Source organism: Carassius gibelio, chromosome A25 (genome assembly GCF_023724105.1).
Source record: "Carassius gibelio isolate Cgi1373 ecotype wild population from Czech Republic chromosome A25, carGib1.2-hapl.c, whole genome shotgun sequence".
Lineage (NCBI taxonomy): Eukaryota > Metazoa > Chordata > Actinopteri > Cypriniformes > Cyprinidae > Carassius > Carassius gibelio.
Window position 1 is genome coordinate 20,320,922 of NC_068395.1, and position 22,347 is coordinate 20,343,268.

Consider the following 22,347-nt stretch of genomic DNA (forward strand, 5'->3'; position numbering starts at 1 on the left):
CACACGCGCACACGCACACACACACACACAATTAATTAATTAATTAACTACAGAAAAATCGTTTTGGTTATTCACAAAATTACACCACCCAACACACATTAAAATGGATTTCTGGAGCTTGTTCTATTGAAACAACAAAGTAAAGCGTTTACTCACCTGCACAGTCTACATTGATCAGGCTGACAGTGGCTGGGATGATGGAGGTATCCACTGCATAAATGTTCCTCAGAGCCAGATTCACTATGCTGACCTTCAGCCTCTCTGGAAGGAGGGAGAGCAGGAAGATGGGCAGATAGAAGACGTACCGCAGCCGGCAGAGCACTGGGGTCATGACCTTGCCTTGAGGGCTACAGGCCATGCGCTCAATCGTGGGGAAGAGCATCACCGCCTTCACAACCTGAGGATGACAAGTACAGATGGATTATAGAGATGAATGTAGGTCAGGAGAACTCAGCTTTCTCTACAACCATCTACTTTTGGTTGACTGTTTGGTTAAGTAACAGACACTTAGGAAAAACAAGAGCAGCAGAGCAATATGTGACTTGCTGAGATGCAACGTTTAATATTTATGACAGCAATGCGAGCAGTTTTAATCATAACAAATGACATAACTAAATTTCAATGCTCAAGAGTTATCAAGCTATGAAAAATGACATTTCTGTGTTCTCACTATATTATGAAATCGATAGGAGAGACAAAGGAAGGAGGGAACCGAGAGGAGAGAGAGACTTCCAGAAACAGGAAACACCTGCCTCTGTTTGGCCATTGAGTAGAAGGCAGCTAGACTCATTCAGTGAGTAAGACAGAGTGGATGTGCTTCATCTGTCTCTACAATCCTTTGCAGTTGCAGCCAAGTATTTTTCAATGAAACTAAACAGTGCAATATCTTCAATTCTCTTGTGTAAAATATGTGATAGCCAGCACAATTCTTTGTCAGCAGTGCCAAATGCAATCTATTCAGCTTCAAACCACTAAACTTCAAACTCAGCTAGTTCTGCAATCCTGAAAGAGTGCTGGTTTCATCACGCCCCGGCAACAGGCAAAGTTCTGCTGCCGCTGAATTTATCTTCTGAATGGGCCTTATGGAACTGAAAAATATCTATTGCTGTCAGTGGAAAAGATATCAAACCCCAAATGGATGAGAGGTTTCCAATCCAGAGTCCCTCTGTCATAACAATTAGACTACAAACCATCAAATGAGCGGAGATTAAATGAGTTGTTAATAATCAGATTTCTTCAATATACAAAGTACTCAACTATAAACTACTTCATTTGGAGTGAGTGTGAACAGTGCTTGAGGTGTAAAACCATGATGCTAGGTGTTCTGGGTGGTTGCCAAGACTCTACTATGCAGTTGCTCGTGTTTTCTGAACAATTGTTAGCACATTGCTATGTGTTTGTTGCCACTCTAAGCAGCTGTAAGCACATTACAATGCAGCTGACAGTGTGTTCAAAGGTGCTAGCATCTTACTGTATGGTTGCTTGTGAGTTCTAAACGTATACTTATTTTTCCACATTCTACTTTATCTTGTGCACAGTATGTCCACACAGCTTTCAAAAGTATGGGTCTGTCCAAAAACCCTCACTTGCACTCTTGGTCACTTGAAAAAGCGTGCACAAAACAGTGCGCAAGCCTGTCCCAAGTCTTAAAAATGCCAAAGCACACTAAATCCACACTATCCAAACCGCTCCGGAGCGGTGTTCGAGGCTATAATTATCCCATCATGCAACTTATGGAAATGAATTGGGAGACTTTTTGCAGAGATCTTAAGAAATTTCATAGAAACATTTACAGTCTAATATTAATGATAATTAGATACCATCTATAATTTGGTAGTAAAACAAAATGTTCTGCATTTTAGTATTTAGACAAGCCCTAAACTCACTCTTGGATGAATGAGTTTGACACATGCAGTACCACCTTGTGGATTCACCTTGTGCCTGCGCTGTTACACGTGGACTGTCCACACAAACACAAAAAATGGATTTGCAGAACAGAATGCAGACACTTTTGATTACGAAATCAGCATCACGCAGACAGTGTACGGACTGTGGAAAGTGGATGGACGAAGTATATTTAAGCAGTTCTTAACACGTTACTATGTGTTTGTGAAGGTATTCCAAGCACACTGCTATGCAAATGACCCTTTGCAAATACTAATAATATTAATAAATAATATTATGGAGGAAAGAGGACACTGACAATACGCCAACAGACAAGACAGAGCAGGTTAGTTTTGGTATGAAACAAAGTCTTAGATTTAATTTCATTAAAAAAAAAAATCTAATAATAAATACAGTTTTCTGTCTCTTCAATGTGTGGTGACAGATAATTGTAGCGCCTCAGTTCAAGCAGCACACAAACAAATAATCTCTTCCTTTTTACTACTTGTTATAGCATAAAATAAACATGAATGAACATCAGACGGAATGAAAATGTTGTTTCAAGCGCGGAATGACGTCAATACACACCATTTCTTAAGTTAAAGTTCACAGACGTTAATACAGTAACTTTCCTGTCTGGACTGTTTGTTGTAAAAAATGGCAGATTCTACTTTATGATTGGTCACATCTCCGATCAATCAAATTCCCTGTGAACAATACTAAGATATTCTGCTGCTGCATAGTTTCTAATGTGTTTTGGGTGCTTTTCAGAGTGTTCAAACCCAGTTCTTCCCAACACTGTTGCTAGGTTATTCTAAGTGGATGTTAATACATTGCTTTGCAGATGCTAAGTATGAATAAGCATAATAGTTATAATGACAGTGGGCACTAATAAATCTAGACAAAACCATCTAGTCCACATACTGCTCCAGGAAGCATTCCACCCCCACATAATACATTTCATCTGCTATTTCACTGCTCATCCTGATGCCCATCAGTTGTCAGACAAAGAGAGAGAGAGTGGAAAAGAAGCAGTGAAAGAGAGAGGGAAAGGTGAAGAAGAGGGAGTGTGTTCAGAGCAGGTGATCTTTGATGTGCAAGTAGTAGTGCTTTTGACAAGAAGCAGTTCCTCTTCCTGGAGGTCACTGGAATGTAACAGAGAACACAGAACAATCTGACAGAGTCTTTGGGAGTGTCTCTTTAATCAGAGAGACAGACGGCTAAGTCACACACACACACACACACGCACACTTCTAGTTTTAGAGGGTTCCTTCTCTGGTACTGCTGAGGTCAGGAAGGGGGAAGGAATTCTCTGCATCTGGAGAAGGGGCGAAGAGAGTTTAAACGTCACAATCTGACTTCCACGGATCTGAGATGTGAGGGTGCGATCTGATAGTGGAGGAATGTTAATGATGCACAGATCTACTGGAGCTTCAGACAGCATGATGGATCATGCGGCAGTCCAGACCACATCTCTTTCAACTCAACCACTTACAGCGAGTATCTCAATGGGAATGTGTTGCAAGGGCCGCCTCCACTCACGTCAACACTGCTCCGCTCTTTTCGAACGTAGCCTTGCTGCCAGGCTCCAGAGTGGGAACAGGCATGATAGCTGAGTGGTGACATAATGAAAACTGCTGGAAGGCCCACCTGAAGTTGACAGTGCCCCGTCACAGCTAACCTTAAATGCCAAATGCCTCTTTGGGAAAAAACACTGGTCAGCTCCTCATAGGTCCCAGGAGAAAGCATAAAGGAGATCCTAGGGGTGGGCAATATGACCAAAATCTTATATCACAACATAAGTCATGGACAACAGTCCAAAATCTCTACAAGTTGACAATTTCTTTCTACAAAATCAAGTCTATCGGTATAAATGCCCACCCTTAGGAAATCCCATGTCACTTTTATTTAGACAAAAAATGAAAACACCAGGTAGGGCTGTGCAAAACATCGAATGCGATTTTCATGCACATCTCATCAGTAAAAACGCTCCTTTAATTAGAAGTATTATCTCCAGCACGTGTGTTCAGATCAGGATTGCCAGGTTTTCACAACAAATCCTGCCCTGTTGCTTCTCAAAACTAAAAAAAAAAAAAAAAAAAAAAAAAAAAAAAAAAAAAAAAAAAAAAAAAAAAAAAAAATCGCATTTGATTTTTTGCACAGCCCTAACACCAGGTCAAGCCAGGATGCCACGCCACCATAAACTATACTCTGCAGAGGGTCAAGGGAAACCACTGCTCTTTGCATCCCAAAAATGAACAATAACAAAAAATGTCATTGCAAGTGTTTTCTCAACCATGTGACTGCATGTCCAATGGGCTGGACTGTCCGTGTTCACGTCTGGGAGCTTTAAAATCTGGAGATGTTGTGAGGGTAATCTGAGCCAGGTCTATGTGCTGTAATGTTTCTGCTTGTGTTTGGCTAATGACTGTGACAATGTTTTATTTGAGTGAAGTATGAAATCATACCAATACTTCAGTACTGTCGGTGTGACCTCTGCTCCCCGAATAGAGGCCCACCCAGAACGCTGCGACACACACTCGTACACAAGTTAATCTACACACCCAAATCGTCATGCCCTGGACAAGAAAGAAACATTGTAGTTTCAGGGGAACTTGAGCGTGCCATCAGTCCACTGAAAAGAATGACAGGACTTGTTAAGTATTCTTCCTAGAAACCATCTCCAATCCTTCCAATAGAATGCATCTGGTACAGATAAGAACATAAATGATAACAATTTAGAACAACATGAGGGTGAGGAACAGAATTGAGATGACCTTTCCCTTTAATCTACTTTTGATTGCAATCAGAGTAGTTCACTGTCATAAGAAATGTTATCTGTTAATAATAAAACTCAAAGCAACACTTGCAGTCAACAGCTGTTAAACTAAACTATACATCTGTGCATACAGATGTAGGAAATGGCATCACCTTCATGGGGCAGAATGCAAGATGGTTGCTACAGGAGGACGTATAAAGAATTTTCCTCCTCACCTAAAAGTCCCAAGAGCTCTACCTCAGGCTGAGGCGTCAGGTGGAAAAAGGTATTTTCTGCAGCCTCACATCTGACTTTCTTTGGACTGTCTATTCTACAACTGACACATATACAGTGTCACTTTCTTACAACAAGCAAGTACTTCAAAGGCAACAGGGAAGACTTGTGAACTGAACTCATGTCAGACATACAATTGAACACCTCCATATGCAGTTAGTTAAACTCTTCCTCTAGTTTTAGGGAGGTTTTCCAACATCTCTCAATCTGCTCATGGTCTGAGGCTGAAATCGGCAAACATTCTCCTCCAGAAATGAACTAAAGAAACCCCTACCATCATTTAAACTGACTGGTCTCTTCCATTCCAAAGTAAATATCTAGAGCCCATAGTAACAGTTTCTGATTATCACACATCATATGTTACCAGGCATAATCGCCAGGTTGGCTTCCTGGCAGCCTGCAATCTGGGACGAAAAAGGAAATATTTTTCTCCTTTGTGCATGTTTACTCCGAGCCATGCCATATCTGCCTACATCGTAGAGGGAACTAGCCATAATTCGAAAAGAACAGATTCAGACAAGTAACAAAAAAGGTCTACATGGTTGGCAATGTTTTAATGACCTGGAATGAAAATTTTTTCACAGATTATGAAAGAGGACCTTAAAATCTATGAGTGAGATTGAGATTGGGACCAGCTTTTCAACTGAAGTTCCTGAACTAAATCCCTAAATGCAGTTTGGACGTGGACTGTCTCCAAAAGTATCAGAACATATTTTTATCGCACTGCAAAAAGTGGTACATAACTGCACTGGCCCCATTAATGAAGCTAAAATACATTTCTCTTTGCCAGGAGGAATACATGCCCCTCTAGTTAGAGGAAATACTAAAAAAAAAAAAAAAAAAAAAAAAAAAAAAAAAGTTGAAAGAGAAAAAGTAAAAAAAAAAATTTCTGGGTAGAGAAAATGCTTAAATATAAAAATGATGAAGAGCACATCTTAGAGCAGGAAAACCCCAGAGGGAGAAAGAAAATCAAGGTTCTTTTCCATGTTATTTAATCTCCTGACCTTCTACACAGCAAGGAAAGGGAACAGAAGTGTCTTATTATGCTGCTGATTGGCAGAGTCTCACTTTGCTTTCACACATTACATACTTTCTTGCAGCGTCCATGTTTTGGCGGCATGTCCTATAATGGCAAAGTTGCAAATCGCTGAGGTGGTCTGCGGAGGTTATGCAGACAGCAATACTGTAGACATTATTCATACTGTTTTAAGTGTAGAATCAGACAGAATCAGTAGATAGTCTAGGCATTTATTAGAAATAATTTAAATAAAAAATAAATAAAATGAATGAATTAAAATCAAATAAAATAATATATTCAATGTCACAATTTTATATGGCTTGGAATTTAAACTGAATGAAAAAAATGATGCAAGTTTGATTTGCAATTTGTAAATTGTAGTTTATAACTGATTCTGAATCTGCTGAAATTTGCCTGTACAAATATACATTTTATACAAATCAGATTTATTGTTACTTTAATGTTGTTATTTGCATTTAAATGTTAAATTAAAAATGTATAAATTTACTATAAAATAATACATGCAATTTTGAATTCCACATACACAATAATATATTATTTATACATGTATACAAACCCTGGTTCTCATAAGAGGACCTGGAGATTTGGTTTGGTCCACAGACTACACATTGTGTAACCCATTAAATGGAACTATAAAAAAAAAATAATAGTAATAATATTATCGCATTTTATTTATTTAGCTTTTTTAAATAAAATAAACAAAATAATAAAGTGTGATAATACTATCATATTTTAAAATAAAAATGGAGTATTAAATAAAAATACAATTCTAATATTTACTTTTTTTAAATTAACTTTCATCAGTTTCAAACTTAAAATCAGCAAGCTTTTATTTTGGCGTGTTGTCAGGAAGTAAGTATATGCGCTACTGGGTTTATCACTGCCCATTCAAGAGTGCTGAAAACGGCAGTGGATAGCCTTGAATTATGCTTTCAGCTTGAATAGAAAATATATTCAGTATTACAGTCTGTCAATATAAAATTGTAATTTTGCATCAATAGCTGTTCACCATGTCGGTATGCAAATGAGAAGTCTATACTTACACAGCGCATTTTTTATTTTGGTTGTGCATGTGCACCTACATACCACTTATGTGCACAATAAATATAATACTGTTCATATAATATAGTAATGCATTCCTTAAAAAGTGTGACCATATCCACCAACTAGTAGGATGTGTGCTTCATTAACCGTTTTCCTTCTTAACAAGTTGTTTATACCTTTAGCTCTGGGTCTCTCTTCAGCATCTCCAAAATGATGTAGCAACCGATGGAGTGACCAATCAGCAGCAGGTTCATGTCCCGAGGCACATGCTTTCGAAGGAAGGCCAGCTTGTGTTCAATCTGCCCGTTTAGCCCAAAAACATCCTCCTTCTCAGTCACAGATGCATCTTGAAATAAAAAGAGGGGAAAAAAAACTGCATAAAGCTCTCACACCGAACCCAATGTACATCACCACATGGTGGCCAGGACTGTTGCCAGTCCTTTCATCATGACCTAGAACTAATAAATACAGCAAATAATATAATTAGACAAAGCTGCCTAGTTTGATCGATTGTGGAGCTCCGATCACAGCTGAATGAGAACTGTAAAGGATCCAGAAGACACATTCAATTGTTAAGCGCTCCATATAAGAAGTTTTCTTTCATCATCTTGATCTTGTTCTTCATTATTTCTTTGGAAAGGAGTAAAATTACGCTCTGTTGAACAATCGCAGTAACTGGAGATCCTGATAATGCTTGGCAGGCTTTGATATTAATATCTTCCTACAGGTGCTGAATTCACCAGTTTGAACCCGAGAAAGGGTAAGAATTAGAAAGACAATGGACTGCTCAGAAACAAAGGAATGACAGAGGAAGAGAGAAGAAGCTGGACTGAGGTGGGGTGAGGCTGAAGCATTCATCACTATGATGAGTTATGGGAGCAGAACTGTTAATGATGAGACAGGGGGAGAGAGGAGTACCAGAGGGGAGAGAGAAATAACTCATATTAGCTTCAAGACATAAATAGACAAAGTGCTCCTTCATGAGACATCTCACAATATATGGTTTCTGGAGCACTCTGCATCTTCTCTTCTTTCTAAAATAATAAAGATATCTCAGCTGACGTAGTTGCACATGGCTAATTACTTCGACCTGTTTTATGATGAGATGTGCTGGGACAACAAATCCTGAGGGTCTCGTGGATAACCTCGGATTGGACTATTGTTGAAAGACAAATTAAGGTATTTTTATAAACTGTCTGCAACACAGAGAAGGGACACCCTCAAATTTTTTTTTTTTATTATTAAAAACAATTATTTTCAAGGAAAGTTACATTCATGAAGTGTGCAATACTGTAAAAGAGATCTGCTACTTCCACTGATCTTCAAATTTATACAGAAGATAAAAACAGATTTCAAAAAGGAAAGGATGTTGGATGGGGGTATTAGAGGGTGAGCAGGATGGATGGAGGAACAGGAGGCGGACCAAAAAGGAGTGCATATGACCTTAAGGTACAGACTCATGCAGGAGAGATAAAAAAGAAGCCGAAGAGAGGAGGAACCTATGAAACCCATTCAAAAGGTTCAAAACATTAAATCATTTTCATTACATAAAATACCAGTGGATGTACAAGAATGATAAGATAAGACGGTAAAAAAAAAAAAAATAGAAACACATTCTGAGACAAAAGGCAAGAGTGAAAACTACATGCCATGTGCAATACAGCTTAAAGCTTGGTTTGGGGTTTGATGGACAATTGCTGTGGTACAAAGAAGGCAAATTCACTGCCAAGCATTAATATATCAGGAGAAAATATAGACTTGATTAAAGATTCACCAGCTATGTCTTTTCGACATAAAAAATAAAAAAAGTTCATAGAACAAATCAGCCAATAACATGTTAAAGTATTATGAGTACTGAGTATGTATTATGGGTTATGATTTCACAAACAACTGAGTCTGCTCAATCTAGAAATCTTTCATGGGAGAGCAGAAAATGTTAATGTTATAGGCTATCCATACAGTGATGTTATACAGATTAAAAAAAATAAAAAATATCCAAGAAATTAATCATATTAATAATTTTATTAAGCAAAAGCACAATAAATCATTCAAAAGTCATTAAATCAATCAAAAAAATTTAAAGATGCATCAGAACAGCAGCACAACTGCTTTCAAGATTGGTGATATTAAGAAATGTTTCTTGAGCAGCAAATAAGCTCTAGAATGATTTCTGATGGATCATGTGACACTGAAGATGGAGTAAGAGCTGCTCAAACTAAATTACTTAAAAAGATTTATATTTCAGTAGAAAACATGTATTTTAAATTGTAATAATATTTCACATTGTTATTGTTTTTACTGTCTTTGTGATCAAATGAATTCAGTATCCGAGGAACATAAGAGACGTCTTTATTATAACTATTTATTGGATACGACAGTTTTGGGACACTGAGTAGGACCTTGAAAGGGACACACTCTACAGCAGCAAACACATAAATTCAGAAAAAAGTATTTACGCAATAATATTTTTTTAAAGGTACTGACAGGCACTCAATCCAGGGTTATTTTCATCCATGAATGTAAGTGAGAGATCAGACAGTGAGCAATGAAGTCAGTGACCTGTGCATGCACACACATTTAGCTCTCCCCAACCACTCCTTACCCCTCATTTCCCATTTTCCAAATCCGATCTTGATTTTTTCCGAAGTTTCCCACTGAAGTTTGGCTACAAAGGGGCCCTACATGTTTATCTACCAGCACAGAGGGGCACTATGAGCTCAGAGCCCAAACACCAATGAGAGCAGTTTACACATTGAGTGGCCTCTCAGGATTACCTCATGAACATTTAAGACTATCCTACTCGTAAAACATACAAAACCTACATCCAGCTACAATGATTAACTACAGTCACTTATATGAAAGAAATCTTTAATTGTGGGAAAGTGGTTAGACAAAAAAGTAAATAAATATAATCCAAACATACAAGATAATGTGCACGGTTGACCTGTGCATAATAAGACCAGGAATGATTACTGAGAAACTAAATATATAAGCCAATTTGGACTTCATGTTGATCTTAAGGCTGTATAGGTTTATCCTATGGTAAGAAATCCAAAGGATATCCTTCTGGATATGGAACAGGAACAAAATCAGAGCAACCTGTAATGGGTCCAAAGAAACATGTATGCAACATATGGCAAACACTAATTCCTCAATATAAAATAACGATCTGTTGGCAAGAGCAAGCGATGTATAGGGAGCAGGCTGTTAAGTGATTATATCCCCCTCTAAAAAATGTGCAATAAATGTGTGGTGCATGTTTCATCCAGGGATCAGTTTACTGAATATTAATGTCAAGAGGAACCACAACAGAGTTGTGTTGATGATTAAAAAATGGGTTGATACAGCGGGCTTCTCCTTTTGCTTTTGCTCAGAGAATCTTACAAAAAAAAGAGAGAGAGAGAGAGCTGCAAGATTTTTCAAACACAGGAGAATGCTGTTTGCATGTAAAGTATGTGTGTGCATTAATGCCTAAAGAAATACATGAAAATGTATTCACACTCAGGGAATACAAGATGTAGATGAGATTGTTCCTTCATCGGAACCGATTTGGAGAAATGTAGCATTTGCTCTCGATCACCAGTGAATCCTCTGCAGTGAATGGGTGCTGTTAGAATGAGGGCATAAACAGCTGATAAAAAACATCTTAAAATAATTCACAAGTAATGTAATTAATCGACAAACTGTGTTTTTGTAATAAACAAAAATATGTCAGTGGATTTTAAAATAAAATGTTTTGCCTTTATTATGATAGGACAGTATGTAGACAGGAAGCAAAGTTTGGGAGAGAGGGGCGGGGATTGTGAAAAGTCCATGAGTCTGGATTCGAACTTGGGACACACAAAGCGCAACGACGCTCTATGTCTTTTATTTGTATGTGAGAAGAGAATAAGGGATGGACTTTTCACTGAAGGAAGCATTATTATGGGTTACGGACTGGTATTTGGCCAGAAGTGACCGTTTAAATTTAAAATGCTTTATTGATGCAAACACAGCTTTCTGCTTCACAAGACATTCATTGGTGGACTGGAGGATTACTTATGGATTATTGTGATGTTTTTTATAAGTTGTTTGGACTCCAATTCTGACGGCACGCATTCACTGGTGAGGACCCATTGGTGAGCAAGTGATATAATGCTAAATTTCTCCAAATCTGTTCTGGTGAAGAAACTCAGTTATATCGAGGCTGGCCTGAGGGTGAGTAAACTTTCTGCAAACATAGGTGAACCATGAATGCATCTTACATCAGCCTCTACTGCCAAATACAACTAATGTAAAGGTAATCTGTAGCATTCAAAATAAACCATTACAACCAACCAACAATTATTTCAAAGAGGTATTAGACAACTCTTGTTTTAAATGCTAAACGTTAAAAAGGGCCAATAGGCTTCCCACCAATGCCCATGCCTCCCATCAGCAAGACAAACATGAAACCAAACCTGACTACAACTGGTCACAAAAAGTCACATCAACCAAACTGCTCAGAACAATCTATTTCCCCTTTACTATACCCCAGGCAATCTTACAAGAATGAGGGAAATTCCTTTTTTTGCCTATTTTAATAGCCTGGGCATAAATGGAGGGTAATTTAGTCATATCAGAGAAGGGAAAGTAGATTTTGAGTAGTAGCTCTCTTAACACGCTCTGACAAAATGAATGAGATGTGTAAGTCTGGAGGACGGCTTGACCCAGGGCAGGGTTATTGACATTGGCAAAGTCCAAAATGTTCCCCATGTTTGCATTAACAGATATTTTTACTGTAATCAAAAGGCATCAATCACGAATCGCCAACCACAGGAACAGTTCCTCCACAGAGATTTGGCATGTTTACCCCACTACCATTTCCCCCGCTTTTGTTTATGTTTCCAAGACACAGGGATGTAATATCACTTAATGTATGCCATTAAATACGACCAGCCCTATATTGCCAATGGGAATGAAATGTTTGGCATTGAGAGTTTAAGATCTCATCAATGAACTCAATGAAGTCTCTCTGTGGCTGTGCTGGACTCGATGAAGTGAGGTTTCTGTGGGCTCCGAATGGCTGTGCCTGCTGCTGACCGCTGGCTGACCAAGAGCTCTTTGAACAGTAGTAAATCAATGGGCAGCATTCACATGGAAAGCCACCAGTGACTTCTGGACAAGGAAGTTGAATTTGAAAACCTGAAGCTGTTTTAAGGGTCATCATAAGAAGAAACCGCAAACTAGATCTGATGCCCAAGTCAGTGACGCCATCGTCTTACGGAAACCAAATTCTACAATCAGCTCTTTTTAACATAATAAAAGTGATTAGTAAAAAGGTCAACGTTTTCAAATATAGTTTAAATAGTGAGTTTCAAATTAATTAAATGTTAATTTAGTTAATTAAAAAAAATACTTGAACCAGTGTTATTTTAGCATTATTTATATACTATAATAGTTTTTCACGAATGTTAAATTAACATTTTCATTTAAATGTTATTTGAAAGTAATTTTTATTAGTTTTTAATCACTATTTATATTATAGTTTTAATAATTTATTTATTTACATTTAGTAATTTTAGCACTTCATCTTATTTCAGTTAGTTGCCATTGTAACATCTCATTTTTTTAGCAGTTTAAGTTATTTTATCTGATATTTATATTCTACGTTATTTTAATTACAATCAACAAAATTGATTTAGTTAACAATAATGAGATAATAAGCCTAATTATTTACATATTAATTAGATCATTTCTGTGCCACTAGTTTCAATAAATAAGAACAGCAAAAATAAAAGTTTCTTGGACACACCCACTGTCCGCCATTGGGCAGCTAAATGGATAGTCCCCCCCCCCCCCACATCGTCCCACTGGTTGATCTAACATTGCCCTTTTAGCCTGCAAAAGCGAAAAGAAAACTAGAAACTATCCAAACTACTTAAATAGTTAATTTAATTAACAAAAAAATATATATATATATATTCTGCACATGCCTGCACAATAAAAAACAAAAGTTTTCAATGATCTCTTTAGCAGTTTTCAGTTGATTGCAGTCTGATATACTAAATCCTCAGCATGAGAAGCAACACAATCAGCTATTTCCTTAGACAGGGGCATCTGCGAACCAAATGGCAGAACATGATGAGGGATGGATCATTGAGATGAACAAGACAATGTGCCGTGGAAAGAAAAGTCCAGCGTATTTGATACCGCCCTGCTTAAGACAGCCATTGATTGTAATCAAGATTGTCACTCAAATCGCGAGATTGGGGAAATGAAATATAACTGTTAATTGCGTCCCCTCTTTCATCTGCGCTGGCTTGGCAAACGCCTGCCGCTTGTTGTCATCTCTTGGCACATCTGAATCCACTGCCGAGATTTGACTTTTAATCATCCAGCTCGTGATTGCACAACATTATATGAACAGCCATGGATGTCACTGTCTGTTGTGTGAGCCAGAGATCAGCTGTCTGTCACTGAATACTTTAAGACTGTGATTCCGGTAAAAAGTATTCCATGTGTTCACATTCAAAAAAGCAGTTGTTTGAAGAATAATATATACTTGAACCAGCTACGAGATTACAGAAAATTTCAGAGGATTTCAGACTTCAGGAAGTTTTGCTGTTCGTGAGCAAGCTTGTCTGTCCGGACAGTAGACCTGATGTGACCAGCGTTCACCTAGACTGTCCAATCCATCAAGCGAGCCAGTACAAATGCTGTTTTTGGAGATCTGAGCCATCTGCATGTGGTTTGTCTTATTACAGGTGAGGGCTTGGTAATGTCTTTCCCACGTAGCAAGCTCAATAAAAACGTCCATGCTGCTTTATGGATGAACATGCTGGACTTTCATATACTGGTTCAGGCAGAGGAGGGAGACGAGGCTTGGCTCGTTCGTCAGTCCCGGATGCATTCCACCTTACTGTTCGCTCTGTGAAAGGATTCCAGGAGGAGCATCCAGCAACCTGACAGACACTACAAACCAGCATATCAGTCAGGACAGTGTACGGCGGTGTCTGAAACTGTCAGGGGACTTCACGGCCAGCGTTTGTGTGTGAAGGTACAACATGTCCTAAATAAATTTGTTTCAGAGTCTTTCAAGTCTTTCACCATAATGTGTTGTTTAATAATTTACTCAAGTGAGCTTTAGTGATAACTAAGGCTGATTAAATATAAATCAGAATACATTAATACAATTATATGCATCATAAATTGATATTTATATTGAAACAAGAACCTAAACCATGCAATATTGTGAGAAAATTAAGTGATAACCAAATGCAAATTTATTTATTTGAAAAAATAAAGAATGTTTTATATGAATTAATTATTTATGATAATAGCATTAATGAATGATAGTCTAATAATAATAATAATAAATATTCTTAATTAACAACAATTATCTAATAATAGTAGCACTTTATTTTACTGTCCTGTTCCTAGTGTACATACTATGTATTTATTATAGTAATTACAATAACTATGTAATACTAGGTACAAACCCTGAACCTACCAATAAACCTAACCCTAACCCATGTAGTTACCTTGTATTACCTTGTATTTGTAATGTATTATTTCTTAGATAGTTTACTTACAGTGTATTTAAGTACATGTAAGTACACGTACTGTAAAATAAAGTGCAACCGTAATGATAATAATAATATCTTGAATGGTAAATAAAGGGGAAAAACTATCTAAAAATTACAAAATTATAAACAATTATTCCCCTAAATAACCAAAGTCCCTTAATTATCTGCTGCCATCTACTGTCTCATTTATAACAGTGGTAATGACATCATGCTGAGAGTGAGAGGACAGCAAACAGTGGTTTCTGCACATCACTCTAAGATCGTTCTCTATATGAAATTTATGTAGAACCAAAAAGCTTTAAGAAGTGCTTAAATGTTAGCTCATGAGAAGAAAAACTATTTTGACTATTTGTAATATAGTTCACATCTGAAAAGGCTGACACTTTGAGTTAACTTTTAAAACCACAAGCTACTTTGAAGTCCGTGGACAACTCTGAATTGGGACAGATCATATGTCAACCACTTACATGACTGTCCTTTATTGTTTTCAATATGGGCCACTTCAGGTGATCACTTCACCTTCAGAAGGACTGTACCGTAACTGTATGTTGGATTTTATACACCGGTCAGACATGGCATAGCTGAAATACCCAATCTGAATAATTAGAAAGCAGGTGTCCACATGTACTTTTGGCTGTGCAGTGTATGTAAAGAGGAAAATATCCCACCTTCAATCATATCATAGGTGTCTGGAGGCATACAGTGTCCAGCATGGCTCACAGCCCACACTGGATATCTCTGGATGAATGTCTGATACAGCGTCCACATGTATGTCTTGTAGAAGCCCACCACACCTGGGTTACCTGTGGAAAGGTGAAAACTTAATTTAGCTCAACTTTCACTTCAGGATAAGGATTGTTGTGAGACATGGTGTTCATTGTTTAGACAAGAGCAGACCAGGTCTGCTGATGTAGCTCTGCTGCTCTTCACAGATGAGGTTAACTGCAAGTGAGGGGAGATAAGGGGATAAATGGCATCTCTGATACCCAGCTGCCTTCAGTGCAGAACAATGGGCACTCTGTGTGGTCACAGGGAACTCACTCTCTCGCTCCAAAGAGTATCGATGGGCCACAGCCTCGCAGACCGATCCGTTAACCACAACTGTTGTGTGTCTCTGAGGTGAGATTACACGTAAATGCATCTCACAAGTGTTTGAATAATAATGTTTAAATTGGCTAAGTATTAAAGAATCACTCATCATATTCATAGGACATATTTAAACTAATGATGGCACTTTTGTGAGTTATGTAAATGTAACCCCAAAGTACTTCAATCCAGGCTAGACAGTAAACCTGTTTTTTCTTTTCCAATTCATATTAACATGCAAAACACAATATACTCTGACATTACAAAGTTACATCAAATTCTAAATGGTCCCATATACTATACAATGAAAAGTAAATATACTAGATAAGTGTGACATATGAAAAAAAAAGTATATTAAAAAATATTATAAATATATATATAAAATATCAAAGAATTGTGGTTTCGAATGTGTGGTGTAAAACATAATGCAAAAAATAACAATATAAATTATGAATACGTTTACTTTAGCTTTTACAGCAAAAAATACATGTACTGTCCCACGAACTGAAGGGGGTTGTTTTTGGACGTTTTCACACAAGATTGCCCTTTACGTGCTAAAAAGTATGTACCATCTATCAGAAAGCAGAAGGAATGTAGTAGATTGTATGCAACAGGTTTTTCAGCAGTTTTGATAATTTTACTATTTAAGAGGCCTAGGAGTTCATGCATCAAATATGACACAATAGGTTTTTTGGGTTAAAGCATGACTAGTGAAGCAAAGTTCTCCACCGTCCGTCCCAGTCTTCACAGCAGGGGCAGTGTTCGCTGAGATACACTGCACTGATATGAGCAGCGAGGGCCAACAGCAGCCCTTCCCGGCTCTTTTCAAACTGATTAATTCCATTTGTATGTTTTTATTCATGCTGAAGGTTCCCAAATCTCTTTCAGATGGAACTTGACGTGCTCAAAGTCCGAACTGCTTCAAGCCAGTGTTATTAGAAATGGCAGGTTTTTCCCAACCAGTCACCACAATAAAGTCACAGGCTCTCTCGCTCTAAAGGCAGATGGAATCAAAGAATGCACTGTCACACATGGGCCCATGGATAGATTTCATCTATAGGGGCAGGGGAGGTCGAAGAGGAGACAAGTGCTCTACAGCTTTAAACACCGCTCCACCCTTGATCTAGCCGAAAATCACATCTGCTTTCCAATTTTTCTGTCCACACCGTAGGTGAAAATGCTGCACAAAACTAAAAGCAATAAAACCACAGACAATCAGACAAATTTTCACTATGTGGGATGCATTGCTGGTCCAATGAGATTTCACTTTGAGAAACCAAGCAACCAACAAAATGCCTTGTTTCTTGACATGACGCAGCTGTGAAGAACAGAAACTGAAATTCAAGGGAAATCCTGTCATCATTTACTCACCCTCATGTCCTTTCAGACCCGTATGAGTTTCTTTCTTCCATAAAATGAAAGTGGATGGAAACCATGAGCTGTGAAGCTCCACAAAGGATGCATTGTAAAAACAGTCCATATAACTTATTCATTCTGAAACAGCTAATACAGCTTGTGAGAGGGAGAGAATGAAATTTAAATGTAAACAATTTAACAGTTGTCACCAGTTTAATCTCAACAGGGATGCACTAATATTAGAAATCAGGCTGATACTGATGTATTTATGTCAGATAACCAATAAACTATTATATAACCGATAACCGATAAAGATAACCGATAAATGAGAAGTAAACTAAATTTAAAAACAGGAAAATAAGCTGTATCCAGTTTCAACTAATACCAATAAATTATCTAAATTATCTATAAAAATCTAATAGCAGCCGATAACCAATATTGAACAAATATATTGTGTATCCCTACCAAATAGCCATTACCGCCATTCACTTTCATTATGTGAAGCTTGGAAACATCATTATAAATAACACCCATTTATGGTGAATAAATGATGACAATATTCAATTTTGGACGACCATTAACTTATTTCTTTAATACTTTGTTGAGTTGCACCATGTTTTGACACTGAATAGTCTCAATCATGACTATATTTGAATGTCTAATTATCTCTATTAACTATGACTTTTGCCTCAATAAACTCCTACTTTGCTGCTTATTAATAGTTAGTAAGGTAGATGTTAAATTTTGTCATTAAAATATGGTCATGCAAAATATACGCTTATTAGTACTGATAAACAGCCAATGTGTTAATAACAGGCATGCTAATAAGCAACTAGTTAACAGTGTCACTGGTCCCTATATTAAAGTGTTATCTTTGGTTTTGTGTGTGTATCAGTACACCAGGGAATTGCTGTAGAAGATCTTCTCCCCTTGTTAATTGTGTCTGTTCCATTCCTGGGTTAAAACTATAACAGCCTCTCTATATGGACATCACAGAGCTTACAGTGAGTCCAGACTAGCGTTTGCCTCTGTGTGGGGAGAAAGAATGCAAAGGAGGCATTCCTACCAGAAAAAGACGACAGAAGCATGAGCTATCCTCTCCTCTCCCACACGTTATCATTTCCCCCTCTCCCTGAGTTCATAAATTCAGGGCTGCTCACCGGGACATTAAACAGATACCCTGCCTGCCGTCTCTGACCCCAAGGCTGCCTGGACTACCACACCACTGACGTAGCCCTGCAGGTGCAGGACCCACTCACACACACCCCATCCTGCTTGCTTACCAACCACACTGATTCACAAATACACACAAGGGAAGCCACTAAATCAATGCATAAACACCAGCAGTGATGTAGGACCCTAGTGGATATCAAAAAATAAAATGCACAGTTGAAAATATATTGCCACTCAAATAAAGAGTCTCCTTCTGGTTTAGTTTGTGAATGCTGCATTAAACCAGTGTTATTTTAGCATCATTGAGATACTATTAGTTTTGTTTTATGGTTTATTTATATATTTATTCTATTTTCATTAAAATGTTTGTTAAGGTTTTAGTAGTTTCATTTTTTGCTTTTGGGCATTTTTATTATAGCTATTTGAATGTTTAAAAAAATATATAAAAAAGGGGATTTTATTATTATTTTTTCATCATTTTAAGATAAAAATGATAAATATTGCTTCTGGCAACAAGCTAAAATAATTGTTTATTTATTTTTTATTTTTTTCATTTTATCTCACAGGAACAAAGTTTTTTAACGGATTTAGTTAACTATAACAACCTTGCATTTAACATATATTTTAGCATTTAATCTTTCATAGAAAATGTCTGTCAACAGACACCACCATTTAATAGCATTAAAGTGCAGACAAAAACAGGAATGGAGTTAAACAGGTTAAGGAGACCTGCCGTAAGGAAGGCATTAGCAAGTGCTGGAATTCGTTCATGCAGACAGTGTGTGAAGTTGTCTTTAACTTATTAGCTCCAACATGCCATAAAGCTGATCCAGTCTGTAGAGAGAGAGGAACAAGTGAAAATGCTTATTGACTCTGGCAAACATGCAGACACAAGGGTGACTAAAGCCAGATCTCCTGACAGATTGCCCTCTGAGGGTTGTTTCAATCTATTCAAGAGGTATTGTAATCCAGGATAAAAAGCAGTAGGGGAGTTGTCAACCTCAGGAGGTGGAAAAGTTTGGATGGATGAGGAACAATTTACGAATCAACAGAGAATACCACAACAGGTATTTTTAATATAACAGTCAGTTTAAACTCAATTGGCCCAGTAAATGTGCCTTACTGTATTGTCTGAGTTTACAAATACTATTCAAACAAACAAGGAAAACACCACAAAAACTCAAAGTTAATACAAGCATGTTTATATATTTAAATATGTCAAGCACACTAATGAATAGCATTTACACACATTTGTGCATTTTGGAATTGTGAGGCTGTTTAGAAAGAAACGATCAAAATTCAATCAATCAAAGAGTCCTGAAAAAATGATGAGGGTTTCCACAAAAATATTAGGCGGCACTCTTTTCAACATTGATAATAATAATAAGAAATGTCTGTTGATGACTAAATCAACAATTTATTACATTACATACAAGTGTATTAAAATAATAAAGAGTAAAGGACTCGCTGCAAGACTAGAAGGGAGGGTAAAAGGTCACTGCTGGACTGGCAATCAAATACAACCTCCGGGTAACATTCCTGAAAGCATTATGCCAGAAATCCCAGAAATGCATGAAAAAGCAAAAATAATAACCTCCTTGGCAAGCCCATCGTAACTCCTGATCCACCTGCTCATCAAATGCAAGCAAGGGAATCGTAATTGCAGAACGTATACAATTTTATATAGTAGCAAGGTGGTCAGCGGAGTTGGCTGGAGTGGAGTTGTTCCATGAAAACTGACATAAATATTAGTTTCCATATCCAAAAAGAGAGGGAAACCCCTTGGAAACTTTTGGTGATTAAAAAAAGGCCATGTTATAAGGAACAGAGAGTAAAGTTCACACTGATTTACTCTGTGAACACAATGTGCCTCAACCTCAAGTGGAAACCAACATACTGTCGAAAGATGACAAAGAAAAGAAGAATCTTTGTAAGATTATTATGAATTATCAAACAATGTGATACTGTGGGCTATTGGATGCAGCTGGTGGGACAAGCAGAGTGCTTTGCACAGCAGGTTCCTGTGAATCAAAACCATCTGGATAAGCTATCCCTGACCCATTGAACATCTCTGGGCTTTAAATAGGACTCATCATAAGCAATTTTTCTTCTTTTGAAATGATAAGGGGCTTAACAATTTTCTTTTACAATTCAATATATAAAATAGCCTTCATTATACTTATAAATCATTATACATTCTGCGAGGTCAGACGAGATCACCTTTAAGTCTGATGTAATTTAGCTGAAAACATGACAAGATGTTATCGACAGTGGGACATTTAGATAAAAAACCTTTAAAACATTTGAAACAGATAAATTATGAACAAAATGTAGATAAGTCTAAAAGCTCTCTAAAAGAAAGATTTCAAACAGACAGTTCCTATAAAACAACAAAAACAATTGCTAAGCTAACTGCTAAACTAATTCATGTTAGCCGGCTAATTTCAGTGCTGTACTATTGCAGTTCCACTGAAAACTTTTCGAGATAGGAAACAACATGAAACAGTTCATGTTCAGCAGGGGACATACAAAATCAGAAATAACACAGCAAACCTGCTGCCATCCAGTGGTTTAGTCAGTTAACACGGTTAGCATGCTACGTGAACTGAGGTGATTTAGCATTTATGCATCGCACACAAATCTCAGTGTGACGGTTTCTAACGGGACTGAATTGGAACCTGAACTTTTTCGGAGATATATGCCTTAAATACATAAAAAGACACTCAACAATTTGTATTTTGATTAACAATAACTATTAACGAGTAACAATCATTAATAAATCCAGATCTTTCTGGGAAAGCATGATTGCTTTGTTACACCATGCAATAAAAATTTCCATTTTAGTATCATTTACACTAAGCTGGTGTAAAAAGACTATATAATGTTTAAAAAAAAAATCTTCCAATGGCAAATAAAATATTATTTGTGTTTGTATCCTTTTACTCTCCTCAGTCAGTGTGCTTGTTTCAATAATACAACACCGATCCTCATACTTATAGCGTGAGCCCATTAAAACAGTAGCACCTGCGCCGGCTCTGGAGGATATAAGAGCCAAGGGAGCCTCTGGCCAGACTGCAGAGATTATTGCTGTTATCTCTGGAGAAAAGGGCACAGGTTCTACAATAACAGTGTCGGCGTATGGGCTCTCCATTTCCCATAAAGACTCTATTGAGCACAATGCTCAGTGACATTCAGAGCCTGGTGAAAAGCGGCCCTCTTTAAGGTCATCAGTTTGACCGTGCTCTCTCTGCAGGACATCTGCAGCTGGGATTTCTCTTTTTTTAATAGCTTACGTCAGGAATTTAAAAAGTGCTAGATGTACACCGTTATTTAAAAAAAGACTGGGCAGTAACTTTTGTTAGTTAAAATTAATAAATTGAAATTGTTTTATTCAGGAAGGACATGCAACTGATCAAAACTGACAGTAAAGACATTTATAAAGATGTTCATCAAATGTAAAAAAAAATCCTGAAAAAAAATCATTTTCTCGGTTTCCACAAAAATATTCAGTAACAAAGCCGTTTTCAACAGTGATGATACGAAATGTTTCTTAAGCAGCAATTTAGCATATAAGAATGATTTCTGAAAGATCACGTGACTCTGAAGACTGGAGTAATGGCTGTTGAAAATTCAGCTTTGCATCACAGGAATAAATAACATGTTTAAATATATTCAAAAAGACAACATTTCTTTTAATTTCATTTGTAATGAAAGCATAAGAGACTTCTTTCAAAAACATTTAAAAAAAATGTTTTACCAACCTCAAACCTTTGAATTATTAGTATAAATCATTCCAAAATGAGAATAAAGAGACTTTGTTAGCTTTCTATATTTGGAGATGGACAAACAAAGAGGAACTGGGAGATGAGATTTCATAAGTATGACATTTGGTGACAACATAAGATGCTTCACTGAAAGCTAAACTGCTTTAAGAAGAAACTATAAAAAAAAAAAAACATGTGCTATGCAGTAATTCAATGAATCAGGAACACATGACGACTGCCTGGACATGATAGCTTTCGGCAAAACTAAGCTGTCTTTGTTATGAACATTCATAAACAGCAATGGATATGACTAGACCGTTCAATCTTCAAGAAAAGCATCATAAAATTGGCATAAAATTGGTCCATATAACTTGTATAACTTGTTATTGTTACTCCAACAGA

General features: G+C 37.1%; 1 protein-coding gene across 1 annotated transcript; it reads right to left on the reverse strand.

The window, feature by feature from the left end:
- Positions 1–133: 133 nt before the first annotated feature.
- On the reverse strand, positions 134–15,707 carry LOC127946926 (lipid droplet-associated hydrolase-like). Its single transcript, XM_052543740.1, has 5 exons — positions 15,608–15,707; positions 15,464–15,508; positions 15,235–15,369; positions 7,196–7,365; positions 134–397 (listed from the first exon to the last, which is right to left on the reverse strand). Exons 1-5 carry the CDS (start codon positions 15,705–15,707, stop codon positions 149–151), a joined length of 699 nt encoding a protein of 232 aa, XP_052399700.1. The 3' UTR covers positions 134–148.
- Between the last annotated feature and the right edge of the window lie 6,640 nt (positions 15,708–22,347).